The following is a 12390-nucleotide window of genomic DNA, read 5'->3' on the forward strand; positions in this document are numbered from 1 at the left end:
CTCCACAAATCCAGTGACATGGAAAAAAAAATATTTGCAAATAAGGTGGAACCTCACTTCACAAACAAATCAGTTTACAAACATGTTTTTTTCTGACAAATATTCCTTATTTGCTTGGGTTCACAAACTATGCATCCTGACATCCAAGCGCATTGGTGTCAAACTCGGTGGGCGGGTGGGGGGCGGATGGTGGACAACCATCCCAGGGTCCTGAACAATTTGGGGGGCACCTGGCTGGCTGGCAGGGCGCCCAAAGACAAAGAAATAGTTGTATGGATATAAATTTCTGTCAGTTTTTTTTTTTTTTTTAGATACGAGCTGTCACTGGGCACAACACTCGTTTTTACTAGTTTGTGTGTACTGTATGTGACTTTCAGTTTCATTACACTTAATAATAATAACAACAATGCATTACAGTCATGTAGCGCTTTTCTAGCGCCTCAAAGACGCTTTACAATTTCATGCATTCACTCACTCCTCAGTCACACCCTGGCAGTGGTAAACTACTTGTGTAACCACAGCTTCCCTAGGGCAGTCTGACAGAAGCGTGGCTGCCATTCTACACCTACAGCCCCTTCGACCACCACCGAACAAAAATAAAAAAATAAAACCAATTCATTTGTTTGCATTCTCATCTTTATATTTACATTTTAAAATAAATTGCAATTTTGCTTTATTTTTGGAGAAACCTGCAACAAATTATTAGCATTTCCATTAATTTCAATGGGGAAAGTTGATTTGAGATAAGAATGATTAAGTTATGAGTGTGGTCATGGAACAAATTAAACTCATAAATCAAGGCACCACTGTATTTTAAGTCAGTCCGTGTGGCCACAATTCTGAGGGCCCCAGATGACTGAAGCGTATGCTATCACCTAATTGTATTTCACTGTTCCTACACAATGACAACAACAACAAAATGCCAGAGACTTGCAAAATAAAGGGGTAGAGAAGAAAAAGAATTGTTAATCTTGTTTTTGTCAGCTTTAGCAGATATTACGCTGTGTGAACTAGTTAACATCCATCCATCCATTTTCTGAGCCGCTTCTCCTCACTAGGGTCGCGGGCGTGCTGGAGCCTATCTCAGCTGTCAACGGGCAGGAGGCGGGGTACACCCTGAACTGGTTGCCAGCCAATTGCAGGCACATAGGAACAAACAACCATTCACACTCACAGTCATGCCTACGGGCAATTTAGAGTCTCCAATTCATGCATGTTTTTGGGATGTGGGAGGAAACCGGAGTGCCCGGAGAAAACCCACGCAGGCACGGGGAGAACATGCAAACTCCACACAGGCGGGGCCGGGGATTGAACCCGGGTCCTCAGAACTGTGAGGCTGATGCTCTAACCAGTCGGCCACCGTGCCGCCACTAGTTAACATATTAGCAGAAAAGTATGCACAAAATTATACAAACATTACATTTTCAAGGTGTGTCCTCATTAGTTGTAATGAATTGGAATTAATACATTATAGGAACAAAAGAATTGGCTGTTACACCAACTGGAATTGCAAAGTGAAGAACATGGTTCTACCTGAATGGATTAGACAGAGATCCAGCAAATCGAACATTTGAAATAGACAGTATCAGATACACTATGTTGCCAAAAGTATTCGCTCACCTGCCTTGACTCACATATGAACTTAAGTGACATCACATTCCTAAACCATAGGGTTCAATATGACGCCAGTCCACCCTTTGCAGCTATAACAGCTTCAACTCTTCTGGGAAGGCTGTCCACGAGGTTTAGGAGTGTGTTTATGGGAATTTTTTACCATTCTTCCAGTGTGAGGTCACACATTGATGTTGGATGAGAAGGCAAGTTAGTTCATCCACACCAAACTCTCTCATCCATGTCTTTACAGACCTTGCTTTGTGCACAGCCATATTAGAAAGAGAACTGTTCCCACAAAGTTGGGAGCATGAAATTGTCTAAAATATTGGCTCCTTTGTTCCAGTGATAGGAACTCTGAAGGATTCCGCATACCAAGAGCTTTTGGACAATTCATTGCTCCCAACTTTGTGGGAACAGTTGGGGGAAGGCCCCTTCCTGTTCCAACATGACTGTGCACCTATGCACAAAGCAAGGTCCATAAAGACATGTATAAGAGAGTGTGGTGTGGATAAACTTGACTGGCCTGCACAGAGTCCTGACCTCAACCTGATAAAACACCTTTGGGATGAATTAGAGTGCAGACTGAGAGCCAGGACTTCTTGTCCAACATCACCGTGTGACCTCACAAATGCGCTTCTGGAAGAATGGTCAAAGATTCCCTACACACACTCCTGAACCTTTGGGAAAGCCTTTTTCAGAAGAGTTAAAGCTGTTACGGCTGTAAAAGGTGGACCAATGTCATATTAAACCCTATTGATTATGAAGGGGATGTCACTTCAGATCAACTGTGAGTCAAGGGAGGTGAACGAATACTTTTGGGAATATAGTGTAATTAAATGAGTGACGACATCCTGTCTCGATTCCGGCTCTGATCCAACCTCTAAAGTCGGAAAAGTGCCAGATGAACTTAAGGAGCTAGCACCTTCCCTGATTGATTAATTATTTGATCCATAGGAGTATTCCAATACTTATGCCCATATAATGTATCTTAAGTACGACATTAAAGTGAGTCCAAAGTCCTATTAGTTCCACTGTAGGACCTGGATGTAGATGCACAAAGTGGGTATACTTTCCAGTCACAGCCACATGTTCAGGTATCCTGCACCAGGCATGTGGTATATAAGACGTAATCAGGATAAAGAACACTGCATCCCTCAGTTCGGCCGGATAATATTCCTTAGTTGGCACCAGGTAGGTCACATAGTATTGAACTATGCTACCCATATATCTCATTTTCAACCCAACCTGGCTGAGGGCGACAGTGTCGACTCTGAGCTACACTGGTCTCGTAGATGTCATTAGTCACAAAGCCACTCTCCCTGTCCGCCAATAATACATTCTCATAATCATTCCACTGGGGGTCCTTGGTAGAAGCATAGGGGTGCTTTGTTTTGAAGTCTGCTGGCAGGGTGCTGTCTGGAGCAAGGTGAGAAAGTTTGGTGATGTCACTGAAGGCATAGGGTCCTTGAATGGGGCAAGATGACGCTTCTGTGGGCATCCAGGGCTTTGGTTGGCCGGTGGAGCTTTTGGTCTCTGACTTCCTCCTGAAGGCAGAAAAAAGTACTGTTATTCTTGGAAGGACGAATATGGTAGAAAAGAAGTGCATTCAGGTTGTATCGGTTGTAAACAAAAGCTTCTGATTCAATAGATCTTTAGACAGTTTATAGCCAAGTCTGAATTTAGAGTGCCGCCTTCAGTGTTGTTATGCCGCAACATGCCAGGCATTACTGAGGTCTACCAGAAGAGAATCAACGTAATTAAGCGCAAATAGATGAGGCAAAGGTCCCCAACTAAACTCCAGTAATAGTCGCCGTTCCCACAGAGCAGAGAGAAATTATTCCTGTGAGTATTGTTATATGCTGTTTGTATGTGATACTGCTCTGAGTGTGTTAAAGGAGCAGTTGTTTGAATGTTTATAATTACTGTAAAATCTATGCTAATTTCCCTTGGCCTGTCTATGGTGTTTCACATTATACGTTAGCATTAAGCTAGTGGATGTTCATTAGATGAAATTATATGTTTTGGTGTTTAGTGTTTTATGTGTCAGTTCTAGATTATACTACAACAGGGAGTGGCAAACAACTTCAAGCGAGCATGCTTTACCTTTTAGAAAACTGCGAGCGAGAGGGTGAGAACAGGCACTATAAGAAATAGTTAAATTGTGTGAAAAGTATTTAAAAAATGTTTTTTATGTGTCTATATTGCAGATTTTCATCTATTGCAGGTGGATCTGATAAACTGATAAACAGTGATAAACAGGGGTTCACTGTACCTGCTTTTGGTTACAGAAAAGCGGCAGTATTGAGTACTGCCGTGTTGTTACCGTGTCGTGGAAAAGGGGCAGTATTTTTTGTGAAGGGTTACAAAACATTTATGTGTTTTTTTGGGTCATACCGCTTTGCTTGTTTGTAGCAAAAGAAGCCAGAAACTGCAAGCAACAGCAGCAGTAGAGCAGGAATGGTTCCATACAGGATGTAGGGAACATACAGGGTGTTGTCAGAGAAGGACACTGAAAAGGAGAGCAAAAACATCTTTCATCAGTTCACTGAAAAATATAAATAGCACTGAGTGTAATGCATCAACTAAGACAAAAATAAATAAATATAATAATAATAATTCTTCCAACCTGATGACTCAGGCATTCCCACTTTAATCGTCTCACCGCTTGATGTTGTAAAGAATATATTTGGCACCAAAGTTGGAACTGGGGGGAACAAAAAAAAGAGATGACTTCATGTTTGGTAAAATAATGTCTCAATAATGATTCATTCAGTTAAGAGTGGTTGGATGTCCTTGCTTTTAGATGGAGGCATTACAAGTTCCAAAATGATATTATAATAATATTTTAGGACAGAGTGTATGATTGTCTGAATGCATTTTCAAGCCCTGAGGTCTCAGACACTTGAAACGTCCTGGTGCATGTTGTACCTGCATGTGCGGCGTTCCCTGCTTCTGTAAATACTGGTGTTTTTTCTGGAAATATAAAAGAGTAATAGTGTTCAGCTGGTCTGTACTTACACAGCATGCAATTATGTAATCAACACGTACAGAAAAAGGCTTTAGAATGCAATAAGACACTACGACAGAGTTACAAATACATTCAAATTGGACGTGCTGATCAGGTTCCAATAATTCAGATAAAAAAAAAGAAAAGAAAAATAATTGGAATGCATTAAAACAGCATTTAATTGAAATTCAATATGGTCATCATGTTTCCTGCACACAAAACACAAAAAAAAACAGGTACACAACATTCATTAATTTTCCATACCGCTTAACCTCACTAGGGTCGCGGGAGTGCTGAAGCCTATCGTTGCTATCTTCGGGCAAGAGGCGGGCTACACCCTGAACTGATCGCTAGCCAATTGCAGGGCACATATAGACAATCATTCATGGTCACATTCACACCTATGGGCATATATAGAGTTCAATTAACCTACCATGCATTTCCCACATTTTGGAATGTGGGAAGAAACCGGAGTACTCGGAGAAAACCAACACAGGCATGGGGAGAACATGCAAACTCCACACTGGCGAGGCCGGATTTGAACCCGCGTCCTCACGAGCACTATGATATTATGCTTTACAAAAACATACAGTACTAACATACTGAAATAGGATGTAAAGAATAGAATGAGAACTTTTTTTCTAACACCCCCCCCCCCCTCCATTGTGCTGTTCCTTCTGGTGTCTCCACCTTGGACTCCTGGGGGCAGTATAATACAGATACAGTGGTACCTCGAGATACGAGTGACCCAAGATACGAGCCGTCGACTGGCCGGGTTTTTGCTTTGGCTTGCGAGCCCAAAGTTGAGAAAAGAGTTCTGTATAGCGGCAGGAGGCAACAAGCAGCACTTTGGCTGGTATAATTAGTAAATATTCTTCAAAAAAAGAGGCTTCAACCTGCACATTGCAATTACTAGCTGGAGTTGACTTGAAAAACTAACTATAAAACAAAGAGAATGACATGCAGAGACAGACACTTCCTGCTTGCAGCAGCAGAGAGAGCAGGGTGGGGGGGTCGAGTGTGGGGAAAGAGAGAGAGAAAAAAGACTCGCATTTAAAAGGTACAAGCACACAAATCAAATCAATTAATATCGTTACAATGTCTTTCTATTCTATTTTGATGACTATTTTACAATATATCGCTACTTGTCTTTTTAAAAACGTTGAAAAAGATTGTGATGTTTTAGGGGACTGGAACGTATTGCATTTCTATTCATTATAATGAGGAAATATGATGCACATGTTTTGAGATAAGAGGAACGAATGGTCATGGAACGAATTAAACTCATATCTCAAGGTACCACCGTATACTAACATACATTAAGCTAGTTAAAACTGCACAGGAGGGTAAATAATTGTTATATGATTTGTCTATTCTATTGTCTGTTCAAATATCTGTTACTTTTAAAAATATATATATATATTCTTTTTTTAATCTGTCCTGTTCAGCTGCATGGCCTTTTAGAATGTTGGGTCTGTATACCTTTTGTGCTGATACAGTTTTGCTGTGCAACTCTGGAGTTTGAAATACTCCCTCTGCTTATTTTTTAATTTGTGAATGTTTTTAATGATAATGTTTATTGAAAATGCAGCCAGACAAAAAAGGGCTTTTAGGGGACAGACAGAGGGACAGAGTGGATAAAGGGGAATAAGGGTGTGAACCACACCAGAGCAATAGTTACTCTAGATATTTGAGCGCAAGTAACATTACAACAGTCAAATCGTGTTCTTATTTGTGGATGGGGACACACAGCCGGTGAGGACATGCAATAACTAATCAAGAGAACAAGATGAGAGAGGAAAAGGGCAGGATAGTCTGTAGGAAATGAGCAAGGCAGTGCTAGTGACGAGTGGTGCGGTGGGATTCTTTTTTAGTGTCTAAACACCTGTAAGAACCTGTTAGTTGATGGGTTAGTATAACCCGTGTTGTTATTTGTGGTCCCAGCACAAGCAATTGAAGCTTATAGTGTGTCTATCGAACTTATTTGCGAATGAACACCATATCACATGCATGTTAGTCAATCTGGTGTATGGAGTTGCTGAGCCAGCACATTGAAGAAGGGTGGGCCCGGCCAAGAGAAATGTGAAAACCCACCACCCAACCTATTACTATGGTTACCAGGTTCCCGGCAACCATTATCCCTGTGCTGTGATCGTCTGTGGTGGGGTGAAGTGCATTAAAATTGGGGAGATTGGTGGGGGTGAGGCAAGACAATCACAGGGCAATGATGACCCGTAACCGTCACCCCCACCCAAGGTCACCAGCTCCCAAACCATGTGCGAATGTGGTGCATTAAAAATCTGCGGGGGAAAAGGATGGCGGGCCAGAGACCAGGCCGGAGTGGCGGGACACCTGGCCGAGTGTCCTCCCCAGCCCAACACTGCCCTCCCCCCACAGATGCGTGTATGATGCATTAAAACTGGAGGACCGGCAGGGCAGAGAAGGGGGGGCAACCAGACCAGAAACCAGCACAGATGTGCCAGCACCCGGGCCGGCGCCCGCTCCATCATGCCTTGTGCCAGTCCCCCAGGGCACCCTGAATGAGATGTGAAGGTGCCCAATGTGCGAAGTGTGTACAGTGTGATTACTAAAAATGTGCAGAATGTGTGAAGTAAGAGGCTCGACTAGCCCACCAACACCCCCCCTCCCACCCCCGCTTACAGCATACTGACCTTTTGCTCATTACAACCAGAATAAATTGTAACTAATTTTAAAGGCACAGTGTTTGATTCAGCTTTTGTACTGCATCCCATTAAACTGTGCAGGTGTACAGGTTAAATTTGGATCACATTAAAATGTTGTGTTTTGGTCCATTTTGATGACATTTTGTCTGACATTCTTGAAAGCTAATTGTTGTGGCAGTTCAGACATTGTAAACATGATTGTGGTATGTTTGCAGATTCAGTTGCATTAGAGTAACTGCTATGATGATTTGAACCTTAATCATATGGGCCCAGTATTTCATCCCTCTATCCATCCATCCATTTTCCGTGCCACCTATCCTCACTAGGGCTAGGGCCTTACTGGAGCCAAGCCCAGCTTTCTTTGGGCGAGAGGCGATGTACACTCTGAACTGGTCGCCAGCCAATCGCAGGGTTTCAAAAAAAGTAATCTGGATCAGAATGATCTGGATTTGGTAATCCCAATTATTATTTTTTTTTGCTACCCTGGATCAAATTGATTTTGTATCCTATCTCCTGGTTTTTGGAAGAACGGTCAGATAGGATCAATCTAATTCGGATACCACAAGATCAGGATTTCAGAATCCAGATTTGAGTTCTTTGCATAGGCCGACGACCAAGATTCATCCTACTTGCTTTTTTACCCTTTACCCGTTGAATTTTTATTCAGCTATTGTCCAAATTGCTTTTAGCACGAAATTATCTTCTTAGTCACTTCTTTCAGACATAATGCACTTGTGAGTTTGCTGTAAAAGCAATTCAATGTAGCTTGGATAAAGTGTCTGCTAAATGGCTGATTGAAAAATGTCTCTGATGTTCAGTTCCACATCCAGTGTCTTTCCATCCAGGGTCAGTGCCTTTGTATTAGTTGCCGCCAAATATGGTAAAATATATAATACCGTGCAAATATTCTAAATAAAGTACTGTATTTGATTTGTGGATGGTTGTTCATTGGTTAGTTGTAAATCAATATTTGTTTTAGTTAATTATTTTGTTTAATTTATATTTCACAATACTTATTGTGGCCTTTTAAAAATGTGTTGTTGTTTTTTTAAAATCTTGCACCAAACAAAGACCAAGTATTAAGAAAGCCTAAAATAAATACTAAATAAGAACGACTAAACTAAAATGATGATTTTTAATAAAAATAAAAAGACAACTAACCCGTTCTAAGGACTAATTAAAACAAACTCAGTTTTAGTAATGTCAAAACTAAATCATAAATATCTATAATGAAAAATCCAAATCTCTTATGACCCTGCATCCATCTTGAATCCACCCTTCCAGTGAGATCAGGATAATCCTGATCGTTACCACCAAAACTATCCTAATCTCTTCCTTGGAATTTTGAAATGCCCAAGAACAGCATTTGATAGGGATTCTGGGTAGCATTGGATTGCCAAATCTATATCCCAATTTTACTAGGTTCAGGATCACATATCCTGGTTTGAAATACTCAGTTTGGAGATTTAATCTTATCGAGACCAATCTTCTCCAGAATAAATGTTTTGAAATACTGGGCCATGGTGCTCTGTGCAAGTATCTGTGATCCTCCAGCTCACCTTTAGGATATTTGCAGACATAGTTGTTCTTGGTGTTGCAGTTGTCGTCATTCCACTGGAACAGGAAATGTCCTTCTTCATCAGGTGGTGCAGAGGGCTGGTAGTAAAGAACTACACACATTTCACCGCCGCAGGAAGGCTCATCCCAGTGCCAGTTCCTGAAAGCCGCAGGGTTCAAATGCTTGAACTAATTACAATTGTAATGTCTTCAAGCCATCCATCCAGTTTCTCGAGCACTAGTTGTCATTAGGATCGTAGGTGAGCTGTAACCTATCCCAGCTGACATTGGGCGAGTATATAATGACAATCAAATGATAATACGATGAGGTTAATACACTGTACATGTATCGTTTTCACAGTCCTAATGGAAACTATAACTACCATGTGGCCCGCTACAAAAATGGTTTTGTCACCCCTGACTGAGTCTTCACTTAACCTAAGTTGTTGGAATGTATAAGGAAGCCAGAGTACCCCGAGAAAACTCGGGCAAGCACGGGAAGAGAGTCAAACTCAGGACCTCTCGACTGTGAAGCAGACTTGGTCACCACAGGACCAGGCTGCAAATTGTACTCAATATATTTGAAAAATTATTTCACATCATTTCAGTTTCGCAGTTTCAAACTGCTGCAATAGAATGGATGTACTCCCAACAATGACTCATTTAAACCAATAGTCTTCTTTTATGACATGGGCTATATTCCAATGATTTTCCTCAATAGTGTCTGTGTTTGTCAGCCTTGAAGCGGCAGTGGAAAGACCACGATAGAACACGCAAGGGCAGTTTATGAGTCGCATCTATGAGAGTGAAAACAACCTGAACTTGGCTTTGCTCCCGTCCAGCCAGAAGTACTGGGAGGGGCATCCCGGGTTGGCACTCCCAGTCCTAAAGCGCTGAGGGCTGCGGCGAAGTCCAATCCAGAAATCTCCATCAGCTGCGTGGAGCTGCTGTATGAACCTTTCGATCAGCCGCTGCTCACTCTCCGTTTCGATGCTGAGCAGGTCTCCTCCATCCACCCTGCAGGCCTGCCTGGCATCTTGAAAAGTCAGCCTCCGCCTGCTGTCCTGAATGTAGGACACCTTGTAGCACGGGCGCTCCGTTCCTCGCCGACAAATCCTTTGGCCTGGACACAGACATCAGGCATGAGGGAGAGAACAAGGGGCTGATTGTTGTCTTAAGACTTCCTGTGGCACTCACGTGGTAGCAAAATTAGAAACCAGCTGAGGCTGTATTGCACTGAGAATGCCGATACATTCTTCCACGAGCAATGGAGAAAAGCATGGATCATCCAAAAGATAAACACTGTTTGAACGGGGAACTTGTCCTTTTTCACCAGTTCAAAAAACTGGCAGGCAGGAGCGTACAGATTATGTGAGATACAGCTTTTGTGAGTAGGAATGTTTACTGTTATTTGCTACCATAAACATCTTAAATCAGGGATTCCCAAATATAAAAATGTTTGATCTATGTCTCTTATGCCTTGCTAGGTGGGGATCTGGTAATTTTCTGTTGACCCATTATTCACCTCATGAGGTTTATCATGGCAGTTCCCACAATGCAAATGCACCCACTATGGCCTATTTACTGAATATGCCTTAATTTAAAAATATTGTTTTAAAGTAGGCCGACTGGTTAGCTCATCGGCCTCACAGTTCTGAGGACCCGGGTTCAAATCTGGCCTCGCCTGTGTGGAGTTTGCATGTTCTCCCCGTGCCTGCGTGGGTTTTCTCCAGTTACTCCGGTTTCCTCCCACATCCTCAAAACATGCGTGGTTGGTTAATTGAAGAAACGAAATTGTCCGTAGGTGTGAATGCGAGTGCAAATGGTTGTTTGTTTATATGTGCCCTGCGACTGGGTGGCAACCAGTTCAGGGTGTAACCCGCATCCTGCTCGCAGTTGGCAGGGATAGGCTTCAGCATACCCGTGACCCTAGCGAGGATAAGCGGTTTAGAATGTTTTAAATGGATGATTTAAAGTGATATGGCTGGGCAATATTTGAATTTGCAGTCCGATTTTATATATTTGTCTAATTGACATTCTTGTGCCATTAAATAAAATAAAATAAATCAGAAATTACTCCCCTGCTACTCAGCAAGCTACTTGAGTACATGTATCTTTTTTTCACGGAAGACTTAATCTTGCTCAAGTATTTGGAAGACAACTTTTTTTGTTTTACTTGAGTCATTCTAAAGTAACAGTACTCGAGTTCAAAATTTGGCTCCTATACCCAACTCTGGCAACAGTTCAGACTATGAGTTTGGCACAAATTTAGAGGTGTATATTTCTTGGAAATTGTGCTCAATTTTCAGAATTTCAGGACTTTATAGTTTCCACTGTATATGGTCAGCTTCTGCTCTGAGAGAAATAATAGCCCATGCATGCATCATGACTTTCTTCCTTATATAACATTTGGGCTTGGTTGTCAACATTCACACAATAGTTGTTGTTGTTGTTTTTACCCAAAAATAATACCATGAGTGTGAAGCATGGACTGCTGTCTGGGCAACTTTTGCATTGATTTTGGCTGAACAGTTTAAGCCTGTGCAACTGTCTGATTGTTTTCATCTGTGATTTTTGGCATGACAGCTTGGGCCCAAATATTTGAGTTGTATTAAAACGTGTCTAAAAGCAACTCAGCGAATGATTTGTGGTCGTATTTCCTGCTACTGGCGTCAGGGTTGAAGCTGTTTGGTCGAACTCAAGATGGGACCTCCTGACTGAGCAGCTGAGACGAAAACAACATGTGGCTGTTGATATTTTCCACAGCACGCCGCCTGTTAATAATTACAATGCCAACGCGACTTTCTCCTCTCAGTCCTTCTCACATTGAATGTTTTAAATCTCAGCAGGCAAAATGAACGTGGAACTGCGACTAGTTGCAGCCTGTTATGTATGCAGACGCATGCGACTTTTAAAAGAAGAAACTCGGAGATTAAAGCAAGTCAGTGTTGGCGCCTTACCATTGATTTTAGAAGCGCACCCATTGTGGAAGAGGAAGGCGATCAGGGTGCCGAACAGCCTCATAAAATCCATCTCGACATGTTCACGTCGGTGTGCTGCTGCGCCGCAGTGCGTAAGCAACCGAAAACGTTTTCGGAGCGAACCCGTGACAAACACGCACTGGGGCGAACCAAGACTCGTACTGAGATGTGTGATGTGAGCGCTGGACGGAAAAGTGGGTCGTTCATATGGCGTCCGACTGAGGGGGAAAATGAGACCACCAGCCACCCCGCCCCCCCCAATTCAAAAGAAAAAGTACACTCAACCTTTTTAAAAAAAAACGGCAATGTGTCACTTTTCATTTGAAGTTATGTCATTGTTATCATCTTAGAAGGCACACTTGTTCTTATGTTTCATCGTTAAAGACATTAAAACATTAAATACACAGGTCCTAAGGAAAAAAACAGTACTGTATTGTATTCTTAATCTTAATATGCAGTCGATATAAAAAGTCTACTCTTCTCAGGTCAAATTTCTTTGTGATATAAAAAAAAAAAAAAACGAGACCAAGATAAATTTCAAAACTTT

General features: G+C 41.9%; 1 protein-coding gene across 1 annotated transcript; it reads right to left on the minus strand.

The window, feature by feature from the left end:
• Positions 1-12067, minus strand: laynb (layilin b). Its single transcript, XM_061782492.1, has 7 exons — positions 11823-12067; positions 9679-9985; positions 8865-9022; positions 4543-4587; positions 4241-4318; positions 4009-4123; positions 1-3158 (listed from the first exon to the last, which is right to left on the minus strand). Exons 1-7 carry the CDS (start codon positions 11893-11895, stop codon positions 2831-2833), a joined length of 1104 nt encoding a protein of 367 aa, XP_061638476.1. The 5' UTR covers positions 11896-12067; the 3' UTR covers positions 1-2830.
• Positions 12068-12390: the final 323 nt, after the last annotated feature.

This window comes from Phyllopteryx taeniolatus, chromosome 8, assembly GCF_024500385.1.
Source record: "Phyllopteryx taeniolatus isolate TA_2022b chromosome 8, UOR_Ptae_1.2, whole genome shotgun sequence".
Classification (NCBI taxonomy): Eukaryota; Metazoa; Chordata; class Actinopteri; order Syngnathiformes; family Syngnathidae; genus Phyllopteryx; species Phyllopteryx taeniolatus.